This window comes from Squalius cephalus, assembly GCF_949319135.1.
Source record: "Squalius cephalus genome assembly, chromosome: 18".
Classification (NCBI taxonomy): domain Eukaryota; kingdom Metazoa; phylum Chordata; class Actinopteri; order Cypriniformes; family Leuciscidae; genus Squalius; species Squalius cephalus.
This window is the reverse complement of record NC_137139.1, coordinates 20,339,888-20,364,105: the sequence shown is the minus strand read 5'-3', so window position 1 is coordinate 20,364,105 and position 24,218 is coordinate 20,339,888. Positions and strand designations below refer to the sequence as shown.

The 24,218-nt window shown below is 38.1% G+C and overlaps 1 protein-coding gene across 4 annotated transcripts in view; it reads right to left on the bottom strand.

Moving 5' to 3' along the window:
* rerea (arginine-glutamic acid dipeptide (RE) repeats a) overlaps positions 1-24,218 on the bottom strand; it is a 158,797-nt gene that overhangs the window by 18,382 nt on the left and 116,197 nt on the right. For 2 of the 4 annotated variants that reach the window (XM_079848814.1, XM_079848815.1), the window contains exons 6-12: positions 23,473-23,578; positions 22,514-22,610; positions 20,720-20,824; positions 15,044-15,092; positions 13,378-13,502; positions 13,184-13,283; positions 7,134-7,232 (exon numbers count right to left, since the gene is read on the bottom strand). In XM_079848814.1, the coding sequence (XP_079704940.1) occupies positions 7,134-7,232; positions 13,184-13,283; positions 13,378-13,502; positions 15,044-15,092; positions 20,720-20,824; positions 22,514-22,610; positions 23,473-23,578 (681 nt within the window). Of the gene's footprint in view, positions 1-7,133; positions 7,233-13,183; positions 13,284-13,377; positions 13,503-15,043; positions 15,093-17,938; positions 18,210-20,719; positions 20,825-22,513; positions 22,611-23,472; positions 23,579-24,218 lie in introns of those variants that run through there. The other 2 variants (XM_079848816.1, XM_079848817.1) reach the window with 1 other exon arrangement.

The following is a 24,218-nucleotide window of genomic DNA, read 5'->3' as shown; positions in this document are numbered from 1 at the left end:
CTAGCACAGCTTTGCTACAGTGAAAAAAAAATGAGGGGAAATGACAACAAAAGCAGGAATAGAAGCTGAGATTAAACCACAGCGGAGTAGAAACGCGATGGCAGCTCGTCTAAATCTTAGTGAAAGTTCAGCAAGGTGATATGCATATGAGGGTCGCACAACACTGAAGTTCAAAGCTAAAACTGAACTTCAATAAGTTGCGACGAATCACAACACACTTCTCTCTGATCTTACAATTTGCACGCTCGCACTTCAAACAGCTGCCTGAGTCCTGCGCAAAGTACTAGAATTACAAACCCATTTGCTTACAGTTACTGCAAACAAACAGAACTTAAGCTAACAGTGCTAAAATAACCAGGTTTGTGAATGTGAAAAATGACTGAAGCTTTAAACAAGTACAGATATCAAATAAAACATTCACTTAATAAAACAATGAGAAAACAACTTTACAACACAAACCGAAGAGTAACTTCAAAAATAAAACGTGTTGACACAGACTGCTGTAATACAAAAGTAGAATGTGTAGCTTGAATGCTTTTCTATTCCTTTAAGAGCCACAGACTGTGTGAGCCATAAAAAGCGGAGGCAGAAACATTCATAACCAGCGAAGCAGACAACCAGCAGATTTACTTTCTTGTTCCAGCGGCGAGCCCCGCTCCACAGTAATCTCAGTCAACGGTCCTCAACAACCAAACTGTTCGGAAAGCCTGGGAAAAGTCCACTCGGCACACGACCCAAATCTCTACGTCCACTCATAGGCAGTAAAAAAATTGAGCTGCAAATCCACAGAGTCTCCGAAGGTACGTCGTTTTTTTTTTACGAGCAAGAGATAGCTTGTCACTCTCTGCTCCTCCACTACAAAGGGGAAGGCTTTACATGTGATCTTTCTGCTAGAGAGCCTCTGGTCTGCGGCTGGCTGGAAAACCTGGAGCGGAGTCATGCGATGCATGGCGGATCGCAGCAGTTGTGTCACACATGCATTTTCTGAGAGCTCTTTTTAAGTGTGTGTGCGGTATGTACATCACCTCTATGTCTGCGCTTCTCATTACTCAAACTCCAACCCCCTTATGGTGGCTTTTACAAGGGAACCATACGGTATCACAAAGCACAAACTAGTGAGAAAAATTTAAAGGCAATCTTCGTAGAGGTTTTAGATGTGGTCAAACGATACAAGCCGTTTGCAAAACCAGTCGTGGATTTCCTCTGGCATTCTCAGCCAACTTCTCAAATGCATACTAGTTATGTAACCAGGAACTGTTTACACATGGCGTTTAAAAGAACAATCTGCGGTGAGAAGGGAGGGAGTATTACTTGTTTGTCTTAAGATTTATGCCTCAAAGCTCTGAAAACTTGCAATAAATTAGATGTTTGAGTATAATGAAATTCCTAATCCTGCAAATTAAAACTACAAGCCTTTTAAAGTAGATCTAGCCTTGTCAGGGCAACCATAACGGGTCGAGATACGCAATCATTAGAAACAAAATGAACACAGACAACACTTTTCATCTGGTGTGGTAAAGAGGCGGATGATTAACCAGCAGGTGGTGCAATGTGCAAAACGAGCGTGTGATGATCTTTAAATGCACCAATGACTAAAGTACTAGTTATGAGTTAGGGCATGTCAGACTCTCCAAGTATAAAGTTATTTTACTCAATGTTTTCAAGGGCTTAACATTGAGGCAAGCAAAATAACAGGACCGGGGGAGAAAAAAGTTAGATAAATTAGACTCAAAATCTACAAAGTCTATGTTTATCTAGCTATGTTTACACCCTGGTGACCACGGGCAACAACAACCACTTAACCATAACAATTTTAATCTCACACAGATGAGTATCTAACAGTCTTATGTGTTAATCAATCCCCAGCCTGGTGACTACAGGTCTAAGGTGTGAACATGTTCATTTTGTTGAACACATTAATCGTTAAAGGGATCCGAGCGCGCCTTCATTATCTGAGGTCCCGGATCCTGACCGACAGGACAAAAATCAATTACACCTGCCAGAGCGGCACATGTTAGCAGCCTGATTATGTCACCTTAATTATGTTTCCACTACTGTAATATTTACAGTGCACTGCAGGCAGGAGTCTACATGCGCGGTTGTCTCGTTCGTTGCATGTCGGCTCCACTTTAAGGCTCCATTTCAGCTGCCTGGGCTCGCTGCACTCTGAGCGCAACTAATAAATCATCCACCAATCTGCTCCCTGAATTGCTCTGCCTCTGCTACGATTGCTCCGGCCCGCCGTTGCTAGGCAACAGGGCAGATAACGGGAGGGGCTGGAGAGCGAGGGGAGAGTGGAGGAGGGGTGAGAGGGGGAGGCGAGCGCTACCGAGTCACCAGCAACCCGCTCTGTCGAAACAACAGGCTTCTTTCTGTCAAAAATTGTTCCAGTGCGCTGGCTCTGCTTTCTGCCTCTCTCTCTCTTTCGGCTCGACAGTGCTCTATTGTAAAAGAGAGCGGTGAGAAGGGAATACAACTGAAAAGGCTATTGTGATGCGTGCGCACTTCCTGCCTAAATCATAATTGTTAAAAGCTGTAAAACTGGTTAAGATCATTCAAGCATGTACAAACAGATGGTGTCAGAACACACCATACAAAACACACTACGTGGGTCCAACACACACTCATACACACACACACACACACACACGCGCACACACACACGCGCGCGCACTCTTCAAATACCAAGAATGCCTAACATTTAGCTCTATGGCACAAACACACGAGGGTCTTATGAAACCAGTGTGCTTGGCCTTTCGCTGAGGCTGACCTGCTATGGGCGAAGACGAATGAGCAGAGTATACAATTACAGTCACAGATAGCACAGCACACAAATATGACTTGACGGCAATGATGATGGCATTTTCACACACAAAGCAACCACAAAGAGGGATGAGAGCCAGCCCACATCCTGTCCATTTCGACCTTACATAACATCAAAGCCACAACAGAAAAGAAGAGAGACGTGGGGGAAAACTATCATAGGCCCAGCCGTAGTATCAGTCCTATTAATATGAGCCTCTAAATCAGGCCGCCGCTGCCGCCACTTAAGCATTTGCTTAGCGCTCGAGTCTATAAATATGCATAGATTTAGCTTAACCGCAGCTTTTCTTGTGTACTGTGTAAAACCAAAGGTGACAGGAAATTCTCCAACACACCCTTCCTGCCTGCGCAAGTCTCATGGCAATAAAACGGTCTTTAAATCTGAGCGCTAGTGACTCCACTTCAAACATAACTAAAATAGTCCAGTGACAGAAAATATCTCCAACCATCTCAGTGGTTGTCAACTAGTGGGTCACATGAATTATTTAATATAATTAATTGTATTTTTTATAATAAAATTATAATATGTTATATATTTTTGCATATAGTGCTTCACTGAATTTCGATCTGTTTTTAGTCTAAAGACACGCTGTCATGCAATTAGTGTTTTATTTTTACTATTTTCATTACAAAAATATGTACTTTACTATACTATTTTATTCCTTATGACATAATATTTATATTTCATAATATAATAATATTATAATTATTCATACAAGTATATTTCAAAGCTGGATTTTAAGGACATTTTAGTTCATTTTTGTACTGTGTTGTGTCATCACTTGATGTGCCATGTAAATTCTGGGTCCTGAAGCAAAACCAGTTTAAAACCACTGAACTATACAAACATGTAACCTTCCATGTGGGTGGCCCGCAGGAAAAAGTCATAATCTGCTGTACTATGGGGTATTCTTCCCTTCTCCAAAGACTCACCTCCCTTTATTACTGTGCAATGAGATTAATATTAAGGAGTAGGGAGGTGTTTTTTTGGAGAAATTGTGCAGGCTTCTTAGATCACCACTGGGGGGCTACAATCTTGCCAGGTTGCCCGCTGCCGCACAGAGCATTTCAACTATCTGGAGCTTGACGCTGTCATTTGTCAACTTGTGACAAGCTCAAGATAATACACAGCAGGGCAGAGCAGCAGATAGCAGTCCTCACTGTGCTCATATATCAGACACCCTGAAACAGCACTCAGTGCTCTTTACTGGCTGTTTCTCAAAACACAGTGAGCAGCATTTTTGGGCATCACAGGCACATTCAAGCTCAGCCTCTCTTAAAAGGGATAGTTCACTCAAAAATTAATTTACTCACCTTAATGTAATTCCAAACCTGTATGACTTTTTGTTCTTCGGAACGACTTGAGGTAAAAATTATGACGATCAGATTATGACCGAATTTATATTTTTGAACTATCTACCCTCTGTGTTACCATTCAAAAGTTTCAGGTCAGTAAGATTTTGAAAATATTTTAAAATCTCTGTTGTCTCTAATGTTTTTAGTCTCATGTTTACCAAGGATGCATTATTTTCTGATAAAATAGTAAAAATAGCAATATTGTGAAATATTACTACAATTTAAAACAGCTCTGTTCTATTCTGGCATATTTTAAAAGTTAATTTGCGATGTCAAAGCTGAAATCCCAACAGCCATTACTCCAGTCTTCAGTGGTACATGATCCTTCAGAAATCATTCTAATATGCTGATTTGGAGAAGAAACACTCCTTACCAATGTTGGAAAAATTTGAATAGAAAGTTCAGCATTTATTTGAAAAAATATTTTTTGTAAAACTTTAAGTCTTTACTGTTTACCTTCTGATAAATTTACTTCAGCGTATTTGAGTAGTTGAGCTCATCCTTAGAGGAAATACAGAAAAAAAAAATACTCAGAGGGGGCTAATATTTCTTACACTGCATTACTAAAATGGCTTACAAGATTAAAGGGTGTTACATATGACATGCCATTTTAGAGCATTACCGCGGAAAAGAATTCTCCCGATAAACTGTGGCACGGGAAAAGAAATAAAATGGCACTCTCTTCCTCTCTGCGGCTGAAAGCGCTGCAGGCTAGTTGAGAAGAGAGGCTCCGAGGGCCGGGTCGAGCGGCTGAGGGAGACGGGTGACAAGTGACCCTGAAGAGGGGATGATTCTGTCATTTCTGAGACAGTCACTGTCACTTTTATTCACATTTCAAAAAGGAGCGATGGAAAAAGAGCAGGAATAATGAGGCCGTGGACCTGCAGGCAGAGAGAGAGAGAGGGAAAGCGAGGGATAATAAATAAATGAGGAGCAGCGGGGCTGGTGCAAGCGTCCAAGGTCAGGGGTACATTTACACCTGTCCCTCAAGGCTGCAGGGCTGCAAAAGCACAACTTGAAATCAGATCAGGGGGAGCGGTGTCCTTGACAGTGCAGTGGTGGCCTGGCTGGGTTACAGACGGGGAGGAGGGGGCAGCTTGCCTGCCCCAAACAGCCTCCTGAGGGGTGCGCGCACGCAACAGAGAAAAATACCAACAGTGGTGTAATCGAGGCCTGCGCTCATGCAGTATTTATTCAGCATCTCTATTATTCATCTCAGACAGACTGTTATACAGTTCGCTTCACACATGCGTACGTCCCTGCGTACATTAAAAAACAGGCCCACACTCAGTTAAACATGCCGATGCAAATCGATACACGCAGCTAATTTATCTTTTTTAATGGGCTTGCTGGCACCATTAACACTCCACTACTTTTAAAATTCAGCCTTGTAGCTTTTATTGAGTGTGTACATAATGTACATATATACACACAACATGAGTATTGATTTAATAAAAAAAAGCTGCAGCATACTAAAGCCTGTTAGGATGGAAATAACCTAATAAACATTTAGGAGACTTCTTGAAAGTGTGTGTTGCTGAAAGTATGTTTAAAAGAAATCTAGTTTATTAGATGACAACTATGAATGGAGTGAGTTTGAATGTGAGTGAATTAGGGTGACCAGATTTCTCATGGTGGAATACGGGACAAGGCGGAATTATTTCTCATATAAATTATTTTGTGATAAAGATATACATCTGATAAGGCCTAGTTATTTTTTTTCCGTTACATATAAAAGAAGCAAATTATAAACTATAGGACAAAGATATATAAATTAAACTATGTTTTTCAGGTACATAATTGGCCTATATTTATTTAACATCTTTTGCTGTTTGATTAACATTAATTACACAGACAGGTATTTTAGGCTGCTGTGACTTTAAGACCGAATGCTTTTACTGTATTAATATGAGATACTCCAAATGATGGGACCATTCAGGCGCACAGAGAACTTAATTTAGATTTGCGCGCTGTCTGAGAGAGGTGCTTCTGGTGCGTGTCACTCAGTGTGATACCAAATTGAGTTTTTTCCCCCCACAACTTACTGGGCATTATATCTTGATAAACTCTTTTTGAAGATCCTCGTTAAATGTACACATGCTTCTTTGACATCCTTATGTCTGACTTGATCTTCTAGGAACTCTCTAATATCCCGCCTTCTAACGGCAACTTAATCGAAAACAAATTGTTATTGGATTTCTCCAAAATATACTATAACGAGATTGTTACCTTTGATTAGGCTATTCTCACATGATAGAAGACTACTACTCACTTTTATGATCACCTAACAAAGACCTCAGGAAAGAAGAAATACAGGACAAAACATCATTTAGGCTATTCTCACATGATAGAAGACTACTACTCACTTTTATGATCACCTAACAAAGACCTCAGGAAAGAAGAAATACAGGACAAAACATCATTTTTTTCATTATAAGTCGAGACACTAAAAATAGAGCTGAAATACGGGACGTCTTGTCACCCTAGTATGAAAGGAGTTTTGGCACTGGGTGCAGACCATGAAAATGTTATAAGCTCTTTTATTTTTATAAATAAAAGGTTTACCCTGGGATTCTACACTAGATGTCTATGTCAAACCCTTCATGGACTGTTTAAAAGTAAATGTATAATTGCTTTTCAGGCTATTATCGACACAACTGATCTCTTTCCACCTTTTTTCCTTATACTATAAAGCACAATTGAAAGCACAAATTGCTTTCAGGTACACACAGATCAAGACTAACACAAGCTGACCAAGACTTTGTTTCCCCCTCCTTTGCTTCTCCCTCACAGGGAAGATTTATTCCACAGGCCATAAACAGGATGCAGCTGCCCTGTTCTGCTGGAGGAGCTGGAATCCTGAGTGCTTTTCAGCAGACGACAAAGAGCCAGCAATGCAGCGAAATCCGGCCTTCCCTCTCTACATAATGAAGAAAGTTAACTCGTTCACTCACCACTTCGTCTTCCGACCAGCACTTCTCAATCAGCTTGGGCACTGGTTTCTTCACCAACCGCTGCAGGGCTTTCCCGGCATCATAGCTGCTCTCATGAAGCTGTGTGAAAGAAGACAAAACAAAATCACATTAAATGTTAGCCCTTTTGGAAATGTATCTTTACAAGCTAATCATCTGTATGAATCTCAGCTAGAGTGACAATAGTACACTTACAATAATGTTTATTAAGTTAAGTGTTATTACTAATTGCTAATACAAGTTTTAAAGCATTGAAAACACCAAATACAAGTGAGCACCAATTTAACCTTTACTTGAGTCAAAAATACTAAAATCTAATAAAATTAGAAAACATTTAACTATTGTCAAACAGCAGCATTTAATTAACTATTCGACTATAAAAAAAATGTGTCATGAAAAACAGCAATGCTACTTTTACAAGACACACAAAAAAAAGACTTACTGGAAAAGGGACTAACAACTATTTGAAAACAGCTAACAACAACTAATCACACTACTGCAAAACAGTGAAGTTAGTAGTGCTGCAACTTTTAGTTAGTTACTCCACAGTTCATTGTTACAATGTGGCGTAACTGTCATATGTGATTGCAATCGACTCATTTTTCCCAGTGTAAGGACAGCCTGAACACTTTAACAGTGATTGGATCTCTATAAAAGTGACAGATAGGGTGAGTTTGGACAGCTGGACTAGAAATCTGAAAGCCATTAAGTATTGAGCAGGCAGATGAGCGTGAACTCAAATAACCTAAAATATACTGCCAGAAAAGCAGCCACGCAAGCCTCACGGATGATGCAGAAAAACACTTTAATATGACTCAGAACGTCCAGACAAGCTGCTTATTATAACTAGCAGTTAACAATGGAGCGTTTTGTCTCAAAATGATGTCATTTACTATTTAAAGGCTTAAAGTTTCACACATCAGGTCTGTTTACAAAAATATTTGAATGTAGAACAATATCTGGTTGAAGTGAAGTGCTAAATCCTTTTTCCTGTACCACTGGAGACTTTGGCCGGATCAAAATACACAATTTGACATCAGCGATCATTACTAATATGGCTACAACAAAGCAGCTCGTCAAAGGCAAACAGATACCTGACTGAGGCATGAGGCAGTTCACGCCGAAAGCACATTGGAATTGCAGATGAGTGGAAAAAGGTCAAGAAACTGTGAACCTCAGCTCACATTAATTCTCAGCTTATCCACTTCTAAGTCAAAATGGAAAATTCACGTTTATTGCATTTCAGGTTCATTTGTCAAATGCTTTTTTTTAAGGATAGGAGACAAACAGAGGAATTGGTTTCATAAACGCAAAAATGCTATATGCTCAGTACTTGATCGGGTAACCTGACCGTCTAGGAGCTGGTAAATTCAGCTTTGCAAAAAAAGCTCAGCTGTCAGCGACCACTGTGCATTAATGAAGCCATGAATTACACCCCTCTTGTTCAGACATCTTACAATCGCAGACATCACTGAGGAGCTCTTCAACGCCAATTTACTAGCGTGTTTTGAAGGCCCCTGGTGCCTGTGTCTTTCCCGAGGCGAGGCTGTGTTCAGAGAGCGGCAGCCTGTGGTGCACCGCTGAGAAGGTGAACAAATGTGAGTGAAAACGCTGAGGGATTTTTTTTCATCTTTTGACAATTAGGCATGAAGCCTGCTAGGGACATCTTACTTCACTGTGTCTCTCTGGTGCTGGGCGCTTAATTGGCCAAGACAAATGGGGTTTTAGCTGCTGTACTGAGCAAGTAGAGGAGAATTAGATGCACAGAAGAGTCTACCGTATAAAGATGATATATACAGGCAGATGTGTCACACTTAAGTTACTTTGAAGGTCAGGAAAATGTGTCAAGACCACACACCAAACAATTAATGAAACTGGGAAGTAAATCGAGCCACAAAACCCCTGTAATAATCTATTTTAGAAATAGGGTTGTTAAAACTTTCTCCTCATGGGCCTGAGTAATTAGTTATATAGAAAACGGCTCTTACTGAAACGTGTGGTCTCTCTGTTAAATCACTCTACTGCCTGGACCTCTTTTTGGTTTTGACATTATGAAATTTTATGGTTTTCTTAACTGAGTAATGTGACTGGATTAATTTCTCTTTGTGTTGTCTAAATAGCTCCACAGTAAAATGACAATAAATACTGGTAATTGCATAACAAAAATGCACTTGGACTGAATCACCACTTACAAAGCAGCAGATCAGAGTCTGAAAAAGCACTCCGTTCAGGAACAACGTTTTATTGAAGAACCTACATTGCTGTTTATTTGCATTGCAAAAGTGACCAGATGATAAAAAATCATGACTGAATAGAACAAGTTTTACCATGGACCAAATAAAGTACCATTTTAGGTGTCAACACTGCTACACGATTACGATAAATTCAATGATGACTGCTATTGTTTTTATCATTGATATGTGATGCGTGTACAGCACTTTGATGAACACTTGCTCTTTTTGATAAACACTGCTTTGACTTTGCTAAAAGCAATTACCCATGCAAGAGACAAAATTATTTCTTAGTATTAATACCACATTTTTGTTTAGTGTGTTTAAACCTTACTGTATTATTTTATAATAATGTAGCAACTCATAATGTAATAAATGCACATATTGTAATAAGTATTACATTATTATTGTAATAAAATGTTCATAATGTAATAATTTGTACATTATGAGAAATGTATTAATTACAAACTCACCAAAAACTATTGTCATACCATCATAATTGTAATAGCTTTTACAAAAATATATATAAAAAATATTAGTATTCCCTTACAGTGCATTAAAAAATCTAAATACAGTCTTAAACTACCTGCGAAATGCAACAGATTTAAATATGGATTCAGTTATTATTACTATATTTTTATTAAAGCATTGGTATTCCTTTACAGTACATTTTAAACATCTAAATCCAGTCTTGGCCTGTCTACAAAATCCACCAGATTACTGATACTACTATTATTATTACTACTACTTATATACATAAGGTATTCATACTGTTAAATGACAAACAGTGTTAAATACCAACACTGTGTACAAAAAAAACCTCACAGTATCAATATAGCAATGAGGTGTGTGTGTGTGCTTCAGCCAATGGCAGCATGGAGTGTAAGTTAAGCAAACATTACTTCACTTTAATACAAGTTACAAAGCCAAAGCCAACAAAGCCTGAGTGTACATCAGAGGGCATAATGTTGAAAAATACAGTACAACATTAAATCATGTACAGTAGTTATAAAAGAAGTCTATACACCCCTGTTAAAACAGTTTGGTTTTGTGACGTAAAAAAGAAAGATAAATAAAATCAGAACTTTTGCACATTTAATGTGAAATTACAACCTATGCAATGCCACTAAAAACTCCAATTTCAGAATTAACCAATCACGCTCACGTGTAATAGTATACGCCTGTATTCACCTGAAGTGACTCTGAAGTGACAAGAACAGCAGAGATTTATTTGATGTTCAGTAAGATTTTTTTTTTTTTTTTTACATCTTGGTTGCACACTACTAAAAGAGCCATGGACCACAAAGAGCTTACAAGCATCAATGGAATCTTATTTTTGAAAGGTATTACTAAGGTGAGGGGCTGCAAAAAATGTCCAAGGCATTAGATGTACCACAGTCATCAACAAGTAGAGAAAGCATGAGTTTCGGTTAATTTGTGACGCGTTCCAGTTCCTCTAGCAGTCGAAGATGGAGCAACTTTCTGCTCTAAGTTTATTTCGTGCACTGCCAAGTGCTTCATCAGATTTGTCGTGTTGCTGGTCTTGGCAGCAATTATCCTGTCGCAAATATTGCATCGCTAGCTGTTTGCATTGAGCCTGGTGAAACGTAGCCACACTTTTGATATTTTCCACATCTTTTACATATATGGGGCTTGGGATGCTTACACACTACAGCCTCACATGTGAGCCACGTCTCTGGCCGTAAACTTGATGTCTCGCCACAGCCAATCATGCCGCATGTTTATTAGCTCACTGACGTTGACGAGATTAACCACTTAGGTATCAAAATTTGGTACCGAACGACAAGACATTTTTTGATACTCGATGGTATCGAGGTAATTAGGTAGGTGCCTATAAAGTATCGAACTCGATACCCAGCCCTAAGCATGACAAATAATGACAATTGTCAAGAACATTTTCCCTCCGAAATTGATGAGAAGACAGAGAAAACTGGTCAGGGAGGCTGTCAGGAGGCCTACAGCAACATTAAAAGAGTTGCAGCTCTTTCTGACAAGTACTGGTTGCTCCCTACATGTGACAACTATCTTCCATTTTCTCCATCTGTCTGGGCTTTGAGATACAAGACTAGAAAACATCCAAGCATAGTAAACTTTGCAAAAACATATATTCCATCTCCAAAACCATGTGTAAATATGTGTTATGGTCTGACATAAGACCAAGACTGAACTTTTTGGCCAAATTCTTAAAAGGAATGGTTGGCACAAAAACAACAGCACATCAGCAAAAGAACAGCATACCCATGGTAAAGCATGGTAGCGCAGCATCATACTTTGGGCTGGTTTTCTTCAGCTGTGACTGGGGATTTAGTGAAGGTGGAAGGAATCATGAATAGCTCCAAGTATAGTATCAGTCGATTTTGGAACAGAACCTTCTGACGTTGGCTAGAAAGCTGAAAATTAACAGAACTTTCAGCTTTCGGCATGACAATGAGTGGGACAATATATCTAAGTCGAGATGTGCCAAGCTGTCCTATCCAAACAAGCTGAGTGCTGTAATAAAATCAAAGGGTGCCTCAGCTAAGTATTAGTTCAGGGGTGTGAACACAATGAAGTTAGTGATTTCAAGTTTATTTTCTATGTGTCACTTTGGCTTTCAGTACATTGCATAACCCAATAAATGTCTTTATAGAGATGCTTTAAATTTTTCTAGATGACTAATACATAAACAATAATGAACTAAAGAATCACACAGTTGTCAGGTTTATGCTTTGGTTCTAGTTTCATTGTGTTTTTAGTTAGATATTTCTAGGTCCTTATTTGTTCCCATGGTTTCTAATTAGTTCTACACTTGTTCTCAGTTCTATTAATTGTCTCCCTCATGTATTTAAGCTCTTAGTTCTCCCCAGTTCTTTGTCTTGCGGTAATGTGACGTAACAAAACGTTGTATGTTTGGTTTGTGTTTGATCTTCCTTGTTCCTGTCCTGTGAGTATTTTTGGATGTAAATTAAAGACTTCTAAATTGAAGACAATTTTGTCGTGTTTACTGACCAACAGTATGTGACTATAGCTAAAATTAATGAATTTTAAAAATGTTGTAGAATAAACAAGTTATTACAACCATTTGAATCACTATATCTCAAACATTATTATAAAACATATAATTACAATAACTGAAAGCAGAAACTTACATTTTATTTCGTGCATAAATCTTAAAATGTTTTTCTTGGTTAAACTGATTCAAAGTAATAAAGCATGTCAATCACAAAAATTAATGAAACTGTTGTTCACAATGTAGCTTAATTAGCCTACTTTTAATGTAATAGCTTATTACATAAATCTATTAATACCTTTTGTGCTCAAATTTATTACATTGAAATAATTACTATATTGTAAACATTGTTTCACTTATACATTGTGCTGGTATTACCTTATGAATTGTGATTACATCATAAGTTTCCACAGTGTGTTCATAATGCAATACATTTATCATACAATAACCTATTACATTGTGAACATTTATTATTACACTGGAAAATCGTTATTACATTATGAGCTCAAGATTTTATTGCATCTTGACAAAAATTATTATAAACATTACATTAATAATGTAATATCCATTACATCATGTGTAGCTATTACATTATACTTTATTACTTTGAGTTGCTACACAGCTTCTACATAAAACACATCACTAACCCTCCAGATGCATTGATTTTCCATTTTCCATTTTCAGTTGTATGTTACTCAATGCTAATTTTACTGTTAGCTAAAAGAGCACCTGTCATTTTAAATCTGGAATAAGGGTCAGTTACATTGTGAACAGTGTGTGTGTGAACTTACAGTGTTTAATGCATTAAGTGTAGTGTCGTCTCGTGAGGCGGCGAGGCAGCCGTCTTCTGTTGACCCCCCATCACACATCCCTGCAAACGCTGCCATGCTCCTGACAACCAGAGAGAGGGAATATTGACAAAGTCCAAGCTAACAACAACACATTGTATAACACGACTAAAATGCGGGGTGAAGGTAGGGCTTACCTGGCTGCCCGCAGGTACATGAGCAGGTCACAGTCGTTGACCCCAGGCATCCAGACCAGCTCCTCATTCTCTGTCACTGTCTGACCTCCAGGAGAGGGAAAGGGCTGGAGCTCTGGCAGCTTGGCCTAATTTGGCAAAGCGCAGAGGGGACAGACAGCTGCGGTCACAACACAAATAGCACTAGTGATGAGAGCTAAATATCAATTTTCAAAATCATTTAATCTCTGTATGCATCCAGCCAACGGAGGGGTGTGAACAATCACGGATGATTAAATGACCTCGCTTGAATCAAAGAGGCAACTAAACATTTAGCTTCCCCTTGTGTATAAATATTACGTTTAGACTTTTGAAGGTGTTGTTGACGCAAGATGTAGGTGGTTACCATGGCGCTGCTATGCAGCTGCTAAGAGTGGTTTTTAGTTTGTTATTAGGAGGTCGTTGGAGGCCTAATGCCAAAGTATGAGCAAGCATAACTAATAGATATACACTACCATTTTGTTTGGGGTCAACAACATGGGTTTGTAAGAATTTTTTTTTAATGTTTTTGAAATAGGTATTTTATGCTCACAAAGGCTGCAATTATTTAATTAAAAAATACAGTAAAAAACAATAATATTGTGACATTACTATTTAAAATAACATTTTTCTATGTAGTCACATATACCTTCAGAAATTCTAATGTGCTGATTTGATTATTTTTATCAACAGCACCCTTTATTTGAAATAGAAATCATTTGCAACATTATAAAATAATTTTTAGAAAAAGACTTTAGATCAATTGAATGCATCCTTGCTGAATAAAAGTATTTTCTTTATAAAAAAAAGTTACTGACCCCAAACTTTTGAACGCTAGTGTATATTCAACACAGGGAAAAAAACTAAAATAAATAAAAACCTTTGAATAGTGTTAGCATATTTTTACCCATGTTTCTTGAACACTGTGTCCTGAAATCCTTGACTAAATCCCTTCAGTAGAATGTTGCCAGATTTAAATACAAAAATCATGTGCTCAAATAAATCTTAGTGCAAAACCTCAAAAGTAATTTCCTAACATATAACTAGCATTCAGATCCGTCCCGGGTTGGATCAATATCCATGGTGCGCTAGCCTGTAATAGCCGACCCTGTAGAGCTTTATTACCGAACTTCATCTAAAGTCATTTGAAGTAACCCTGAGCAGAGGTCCTGCCACGGGTTCCACTCCACATGATAACTCAAATGGATCTCTGGGAGAATATACACTATAAAATGTCTGACATTAATTGCTGGTGGTGCTCTGTCTTTTTCATCGTGTGCCATCATCTTTAGCGATCTTCCTTTTGGCTTTTCAATTTCAGACCACTGTGACCGTTCCTAATTCCCATAAAACACTGCTGAATGTTTCTAATAAATCCCACATACACCGAGCAGCCAATTTCCAAACACACTATTCCATATGAGCGCTGCACTGCATGAAAAATCCATTAAGCATCTTCTTGAATGCGCTATGAGGACACGTTCAAGTTAAGTATGCAGGTGACACAAGACCAGCAGTAATATCCTTGAGCTTGTCAATCAAGCCACTGCTTAATATGAACTTTGGATATCTCTGTTCAATCCACACCACAAGCAATGTCAGGGAAGACAAGGTTTCAGATAACATCCTAAGCATTTGTAAAGAAACATACCTGGTGACTGGGACCGACTCGAATCTCCCCTTGTGTACTGTTTAATCGCCTGAGAGAAAAGGAGAGAGAATGAAAGAAAAATTAATTGGTTGTGTGGTTTATGAAATGTCATACACTGTGTTTAGCTATGTTCTTAGTATATAAGTGTCGTAGAGTATAGAAAATGTGCCTGAAGTGAAGTGTTGTGCTTCATACATTGGAGATTGACATCTGTAGTTAGTACTCAAATTGTATTAGCATTAAAAGCCCAGATTGTTAACCTTCAGGCTATAACAGCCTTTTAGCAGCTTTCTTTACAGGTTTTTACCTCTCCAAAAACATTTTCAATGCTCTGATGGTGCTTTTAGGGTATTACATGGCTTTAGCAGCACATTAAAATAAATCACATTAATGCACAATAGAGCCTGAGAGGAAATGACCGAACAAAGGCGGCGAACAGCGCAGTTGACGTTTCTCATTGTTTTTGTGGAGGTACACTACAAAAGCCCCCAAAAGACCAGATGATAAGCAGGGAGAGAGGAGCCCTGAAATGGCTGCTGTTGCAAACCCATGGCAGTAACCATGGCAACTACAATTTAATAATAGTGTTCCGATCTCCAGCTGCAGTGGATTAAAGAAAATGACAAGATGTTCCTTTTGAAAAGCCTTCCCCGCTCTGTTGCCACGGCAACAGCACTGATTTTCATATAGCCAGGCACAGAGCGGGGCCCAGAAACTGTCACTATGATTTGCGTCCAGGGTAGCTCTCACTCCACCGCCGGGCTGGCTGCCCGAACCTGGCTGCAAAGTGAGGAGAGGTTAGGGCCTCAAATCATATCCCTCCTTCATCTGGGTACATTTCATAAACAACCCCTCTCTCTCACTCCAGCATGATCCACTAAAAACACAAGCTCTGTCAATGGAGGAAATTCCACACTGAAGCAAATATGGCAGACAGATGAAGAAAAAGCAGACAGGCCTTCATTAAAAGCTTTTCAGCATTGAGCTGTTTAACGTTTTAAGAGTCTGATTCTAATGCTCACGACTCCTAGTGAAAGACAAATCCACATGAAATAAATTGCAAGGCAAGCATTAATGCGCTCTTGTCTGAAACTGAATCTGCTGCGAGATGATGGCGATAGCGGAGGGGAGAAATCACTCGGCCGGGTTCCTAAACATTCTGCAGGCTCTGCATTTTTGGAAGGTCTGAATTAGGCAGCAAAGCACACAAGAGCCTCGATCAGCCTTGACAGTGATCTGAGAGCTGCCACGCCACAGTTAGATCGCAAACAGCACGTATTGCAAAGAAAAATCTCTCCAAAATGCGTCAAGAAAATATGAAAAATTTAGCCAGTGGAGGACAACTAAACCATTTTTTTTTTCTATAGAATTATTACATATGAATGATTAAATTCAAAATATAGGTTACAAGAGGATGTATTAAGATTAATGCTACACCATGTAAATAATGTATAAACAATTATACTTAAAAATGAATATTCACAGGATCAAGGTTTGTCAATATTTAAAAGTTTTTAAATTCCAGAACTTTAAAATGATATAATTATATGTATTTAAACTTTTACATTAAAAATTTGCCATTGTCTGAGTGCTAATTGCATGAATTCTATTGTTTGACCTACAGGAATATTTTAATTTGACTAATATATAATTGAATAATATGAATAAAATGTATTATATACACATACATACATACACACTCACTCCACAAAATGTTTAATTGGTTTACTATTAGCACAGGCAAATATTAACTTGGATTCATGATTAATAAAAAAATAGAGAATCTGTGTTTTAATGAGCCATGTCCTTTTCGCAGGTGTAACTAGGACTCCCGGGCAAGCCTGACATGTCAAATATAAACATATACACTTTGTAACAAACTATTTTGTAAATTCCTTTTGCACTTAGTGGGTATTCTGTTGAAGAACTGAAAAAACTCTTTGACCAGATGATGAAGTATAGAGTTCATCTAAAGCGACAAACTAAAATTCAAACATTTAGTATAATAAGAGTCTGACTTAAAAAAATAAAACAGCAACATGTGTGAACACTTATGCAGCGATGCTTCCTGGCTTGACATCCTTTGAATCAAAAGGTCAGAAAATTGCACTGGAAGGGCAAATGAAAAATATCAGCATGATATTCCTTAGTCACATGCTTTAAAACATGATCAACGCATTTTAACTTGGATAGAATAAACAGTTTATAAACTAATGTTTATGAAATAAAACAAACAAGAAACGACTCCCAAATACACTTATACACTACAACATTATCTCTAGCACATGAAGCGCTGTCAACACAAGCACAACATCCTGCATACTTTGACTCGACCACGAGCACAGCAATCAAGCCTAGCCCCGCCCCCTCCATCAATATCCTCCAATCACCGCACGATTTAGGAACGCTCATAACACATTGAATAAATACAGCGAGCGCCTCAACTTTATTTACACACCGACTAAACCCCTTTAAAACAACGGAGGCTTTGCATTATACATTTGAAACTCTATCCTACGCCATGACATTACGACTGTAGTCACAACACAGCGTACTGTCAAATCATAATAGGACGATTTCATATTCAAGTCTAAAACAAATTAAAGTTAAATATCTTATGTCGGACAATTCGCACTAGCGTGCGTGCAAACCCGCTTTATTCCACCCGCTCAAAGCACTAATGATGAAAGCACACAGCGTTGACATTAGCACAGACGGCTAATGCTAATGACAGCAACACAAACAACCGGACAGCACTGTCAACGCGATTTAAAGCACGGACAGCTGTTTTCAAGACAAACACGTATATAGCATTACAACAGGCGCGCGAGGCGGGTACGTCCAGAATGACGCACGCCGATATCTTAACAGGTGAAGACGAGCATGCTAACGTACCTGCGCGGACTGAACAGGTCGTCCATGTCGGAGCCAGAGCTGCGGTTTGATTTTGACTGAGTGAGGAGGAATAAAGTGTCCTCTCGCACCTATTTGTGTAGGTACTCAAAATGGAGGCTCAGGCATTCAGTCAGCTTTTACACTGAGCTTGTGCCGTGACCGACAGACAGCACTGAGCATGTGCCGCGACCTCACACACACACACGCAGAGGAATCACAGCCCATCTCTCCTGCTCACACACACCATGCTGCTGCTGCATACCAAACAAGCGGGAGGAGGGAGTGGAGAGGGCGATAGACTGTGATTGAGTGGGGGACCCGTGAAGGGGGCTCCCAACCAGCAACAGTACACCATTGCTCCTGTTTATCCGCCACAGCATCTTATATCCCTCAAATATCCCCTTTCTTCTCCCCGGGCTCCTAATGCACCCCATTATTGGAGCATCACATGACTATGGTAATGGGTCCTAATGTAATCCTGCTTTTTCCCTGACACAACAGCATACAGGCTATGATTGTTATACACAAAGGAATAGGGGATTTAACTATTCATTCCCATTACGCTTGAACATTTAATAGAGATGTCACATTAGAAGCGTGAAACAGATTTTTTTTGTCAATATCGCATGTTTAAATATAATTATTGCACATCATCTGCAAATGAAAGCATTTTATCACCCCAAAAAAAGAAAAACAGGAGCACGCAGGTGTGGAACAGCATTAGGGTACATATAAATAAATAAAGGCAAATAAATAATGACTTGGTAAATAATCATTTTTATTACATTTTTGGGTGAATGATTCCTTTAAGGTTAAATCTGGAGACGAAAATATTTGCAGTACTCTTGAGTCTGATGCAGCATTTCATATTTACACATTTGCAGATGTGGTTTGGATTTCAAATGTTTAAATAATCTTTGTTTGCTTAAATACATCTCAGATTACATTGGTTTTAAATTTGAGCGTCTAAATAGTCCATTTTTATTCAAAAATAAGTAGCCCATTATTTACAAAAAGACAAACAGCCATTACAAAAGACAAGTCATTGTCCTTTAAAACACAGTAGCGCAGGTGCACCACACAGAGATAAGGCCGTAAAACATTCAATGGACATTCTTTGAGCAAAACCGGGATTGCTACAGTAAGTAATAAACTGTGAGAGGTGTCTTAAGTTACATTGTTAATACTAGAAACAATGTGACTAGCATTTCAAACATCATAGCAGTGAAAACCACCATACAAAATCCATTTCCTGTCCTTTCAGCTGTATTGGTATTTTAATTCATCATAACATGCACCTGTGAGAAAGTTAGGGCTGCACGATATTGAAGAAAAATGCGAAATGCGATAAACTCATTAAATAATGCGATATTCGATATGATAATGCTTAAAGTGTGTAAAATAAACATGAAATTATCTTTAAAATATATTTTAAATTATATAACCAACATATGTTTCCCATTCTTTTTGTGACAAGAAAACATCCCTACAGCTTCTGAAAGTGAACAGCAGTGTTTTACTGTAGCATAATAAGTGTTATTTTAACATCAGTGTAAACCACAGGGTTTAGGGTTTTAACAACAGAAACTGAATGATCAATTGTAAAAATAAAACGCTGCCTAGTTTTCACTGTATGAATGAAATATACACTGATTCTTATTAAAGCTACAAAAGTTATTCAGCCAAGAGCAGTGAGTGATTTTCTCTTCGTCTTTTGTTCATGACCCCAGTTATTGCAAGCCGTTGCGATATGGATATAGCGATATATACATTTGCGATATTTCGATATATTGTGCAGCCCTAGAGAAAATTATGTCAAAGAACAAACATAGCGTAAAAAACAACAACTAATTTCTTCTTAAAGCAAGCAAGCAAGCTTAAAATCAGACTCCAAGAACAACAGAATATTATATTTTAATGCTATTAAATAAATATTATATATATATATATATATATATATATATATATATATGTGTGTGTATATATATATATATATATATATATATATATATGTATATATGTATATATATATATATATATATATATATATATATATATATATATATGTATATATATATATATATATATATATATATATATATATATATATATATATATATATATATATATATGTATATATATATATATATATATATATATATATATATAAACATTTATGATTCTTAAATATAGTTTTTATAATATACACTACCATTCAAAAGTTTGGGGTCAGTAGGATTTTTTTTTTTATAGAAATAAATTAAGGACGGACGCAAAAGTGACATTTATAATGTTACAAAAGATTAACATTTCAAATAAATGCTGTTCTCTTGAACTTTCCATTCATAAATGTATCCTGAAAAAAGTATCACAATCTCCACAAAAATATTAAGCAGAACAACTGTTTTCAGAAATATTACTTGAGCACCAAATTAGCACATTAGAATGATTTCTGAAGGATCAAACATAAACCCCAAACTTTGTATTTATGTTCCCAATATAATGAAAAATTAAAGCATGATAAAATTCCCCAAAACGCTGGAGATGGAAAATACAACTCTGCATGCTTGTCAAAGACAGGCTATAAAACAGATGCGAGTGTCCTTGATTTAATCTATTCACAACTGCCTTTATGCATTATAGGACAATTTAGAGTGAATACAACAAAACCAGACACTGCATACCTGATATGAATCATAAAATCTCTATTTGTAAAATATTGCAACAGAAGATCTGAAGATGCCTGAGGAGGACTGATTACTGAAGTCAGTAAAGGCTTACCTGGTTTCTGGGTTATATCCTAAGATGTAGAAGAAAGAGTCGATTCGTGCTTTGAACTCCCTGGCAGCAAATATGTCAGAAAAGTGTGAAATGTTACATTTCCCCCTGCAAAGAAATAGAGCAAACAAATCAGTGTCACGGTGCAAATACATTTCCAGGTTTACTTAAAGGAATAGTTCACTCAAAACTCAAAAATGAACATTTGCCATTATTACTTACTAACCCTTTTATTTATTGAATACACAAATGCTGTTCCAAAACCATATGCTGTTTTGTCATCATTTTCCTCCCACCATCATTTTTATTTTGGGGTGAACTATGTCTTTAAGAGACAGTGTCTTAATACCGACATGTCTCGTCTAAGCTATTGCTATAGGTTTGTAAGTGCGGGTAATCTTGCGAGTTACAGTATTCCTGTATAGTTGTTTTATTAATGCCCTTTCCCTTCATCCTGTTAGACAAACAAAAGATACCGGACACCACAAGATTTTCAAGCAATGCAGAGCGAACAAAATCTATGAATTGTGACATTTTTACAATGCCCCCCTTCTGCACTTTACATTTTTCGACATCAGGGGCCATCAAAATAATAGGCATTAGTGTGTTTGCACTGGTTCAATACCTTCCCCATAAGATGAAAGGAACATGAGGTTTGGAGCAGGAATTACGACATGCTAGCGGAATTCACTGAGTTTATCTAAAGCCCTGTAATAAGTCAAATCAAAGGGGTCTCTGTGCAGCAGAAGTTACAGCTAATTTGCCCTGAAATCAGTGGTTCAGAGCTGTGGCTGTGCGCTGCCTCCAGATGGTTTCAGTTAAGAGAGAGGAAAGGAAAGGAGGGAGGAAGAGAAAGAGAGAGGGGAAAATACATCACTTGGGTAAAGACAGACTGAAAAGGTCTGGTTTCTTGACAATAAGCATGCCTGTGCTCTTTTTTCCTGAGCCATTTTCTCATCGCAAAAAAACATCATTGGTTTCAGTAATGCTTTGCATGCAGAATCGCTGTGAAATGGTTGTCTGTACTGAGACGGCCATTCCCGTAGTGAACTGAGAGGCTCAAAATGTCTGTTTACAGCTCTTAAATACTCAAGTTTTAGATCCCAGAGCATCTGTACCTGCCAGAGGTTTCTTTAACGACCATAAATCATCAGAGCTAGCACTGGATTTTAAAAGGAATATTCACAATTTATTGGTGTAATCATTAGACTAGTTTTAGAAGTTGCCAGTATGAGTGTGACACAGAGTATGAATGCCAGTATAAGACATGTTTAATTAAATGTATAAAAAAATGTGTTGATCTAAAAAAAAAAAAAAAACGGAATTGCAATTGTAAGTTTGATTTCCACGAATCAGTTCAAACTGCTTTTTTAACTGAATAATTTCAAAACTCAAAGTAGCTACTTGTTTGCACTATCCAAAAAGACCCTGTGCAGGGTGTTTCATATATTTAAAAATTAAATATAAATATAAGAATTATTATTGTTGTAATTCAAAAGGACACTATGAAGGATTTTTGCATATTTATATAAAACAAATAATCTATGTTGTCTTTATTTAGTAAAAAAGACTTTCACTTCCAGTAAACATTTTGAACCTAATTGACTACACTTGATGGAATATTAGTTTTTTTGATTGGAAAAAATTAAACATAAATATTGATATTGATATAATCGTCAAAAGGCAAAAAAAATAGAGATTTTGTTTTCCTTTATTAAGTGAACGTGCTGATACTACTGTGGATAAATGATTGAATTCCTGACCACAGTTGAATTTAATTGTGTGTGTGTGTGTTACCTGAGGGCAGCAGCATGATAAGTGTCCACATAGTCTGAGATGAAAAGCTCTCTGCTCTTAACCACGGGATCAGTAATAACCAGCTCACGACCAGAGTCTGGAGAAAGAGACAGAAAGCAGACACGAAGCGTGAGAGGCATCCAGACTGTCGCTAATAAAAACACGCACACATAATAAACGCATGCGCGACACAAAAGAAACCAGACAGATGCACAGACACTTGTTCGGCTATGAAATATTACAGCTATAGACTTATAGACAATGACAGTAACAGTACAGTAGCTCTTGGAAATAAACAATAAAACTGAATAAAATTAAACAATGGGTTTCAATTCATCAACAACAAAAAAAACATTTAATGCGAATGGAAAAGCAAATGGAAATGCATTAGATGCTAAACTGTATATTTATGGCTTTTCAGGTAAATATTTCCAATGACAAATGTCACAAAGATCCATACAGACAGTGTTGGATGAACATTTGTCTTCAGATGGCATTAGCACAAATAACAATGGCCGCCATGTCAGACTAGTCAGTGGTGCAGCAGGTGGTGGCTGCTGCTCTCCAGAAGGCTGGCAATAATGCAGGCCTTCTTAATGCTTTATTAGAGTGCGGTGTGAATCAAAGTGCCAAAGACCCAGCCCGGCAGACCCCCTCAGCCTGTTATTACTGCCTGATGTGTGTATCAAGCTCAGATTTGCTGCTGATAGTCGGGAGAATGAGAGCTCCGAGGGCACATTACACTGAAAGTTATTTGCACTTCATGGCACCGCTGTCGCTCTTGAGGGAGCGTTACCAGGGAAACAAGGGCAGGAGGGTGGTATTTTTTTCTGAATCCTCATTTATTTGAGATGCCGTTCTCTATGAAACTTCACAAACCAATAACCAGGGGTGGTTACATAAATGAGAAGGACTCTTCAAACAAAGTTCTTTGTTTTTTTCGACCATCGCACACATACCGTTCTCATTGTTGCGGTCCTGCACCAGGTGCTGGTAGACGGAGTCAGGTACCTCAGACTGGCGGTAATACCATTTCACATTCATTAACAGATGGTCCCGTTTACTCTGAAAGAGAAAAATAAACATTCTGTAAAATAAACAGATATTGTTTGTTTGTTCACAGCGTCTCAAATTTGGCTCTTGGCAAACGTGAGTTTGTGCCACCACTGGGTTTGTAGTTCTAGTCGTCCCGTGCCAAAAGCCCTTGGTGGAACAAAGTCAATTAAAAAGGGATTGAAGGCATTTCATTCTTTAATAAAGTAAATGGCTCCATGACCATGTGTGGGAGGGTGGTGAAGAAACATGGAAGGGGCATATTTAGGCAACAAAAAAAAAAAAAAAACGAGGCCAGCTTTGTCTAGCTAAACACATCAGTTGCCGCTCCCCTCTTTTCCACAGCTGCACTTTGAACTCTGCCACCCGCTGTCTATCCAAGGGACTGCACACAGTGCCAGTTTGCTTCAGTACCACATAATGACCAGCAAGTGGCAGCACTGAGTCATGTCCAGACCTCCCAGAGGCACTTCCAAGAGGGGCCAGAGAGGGAGAAGAAAAGGGCAAAGCACTGTTTTTATTCCCTGACATGAAATATTTATTATCCTCTCACACGAAGCCAACTGACCATTCAAATGGTTTAAAAGGACATTAAAGAAACCACAGCTCAGCAGACACTGGCGACAAGACCCCCGGAGCAGCGGCCAGAAAT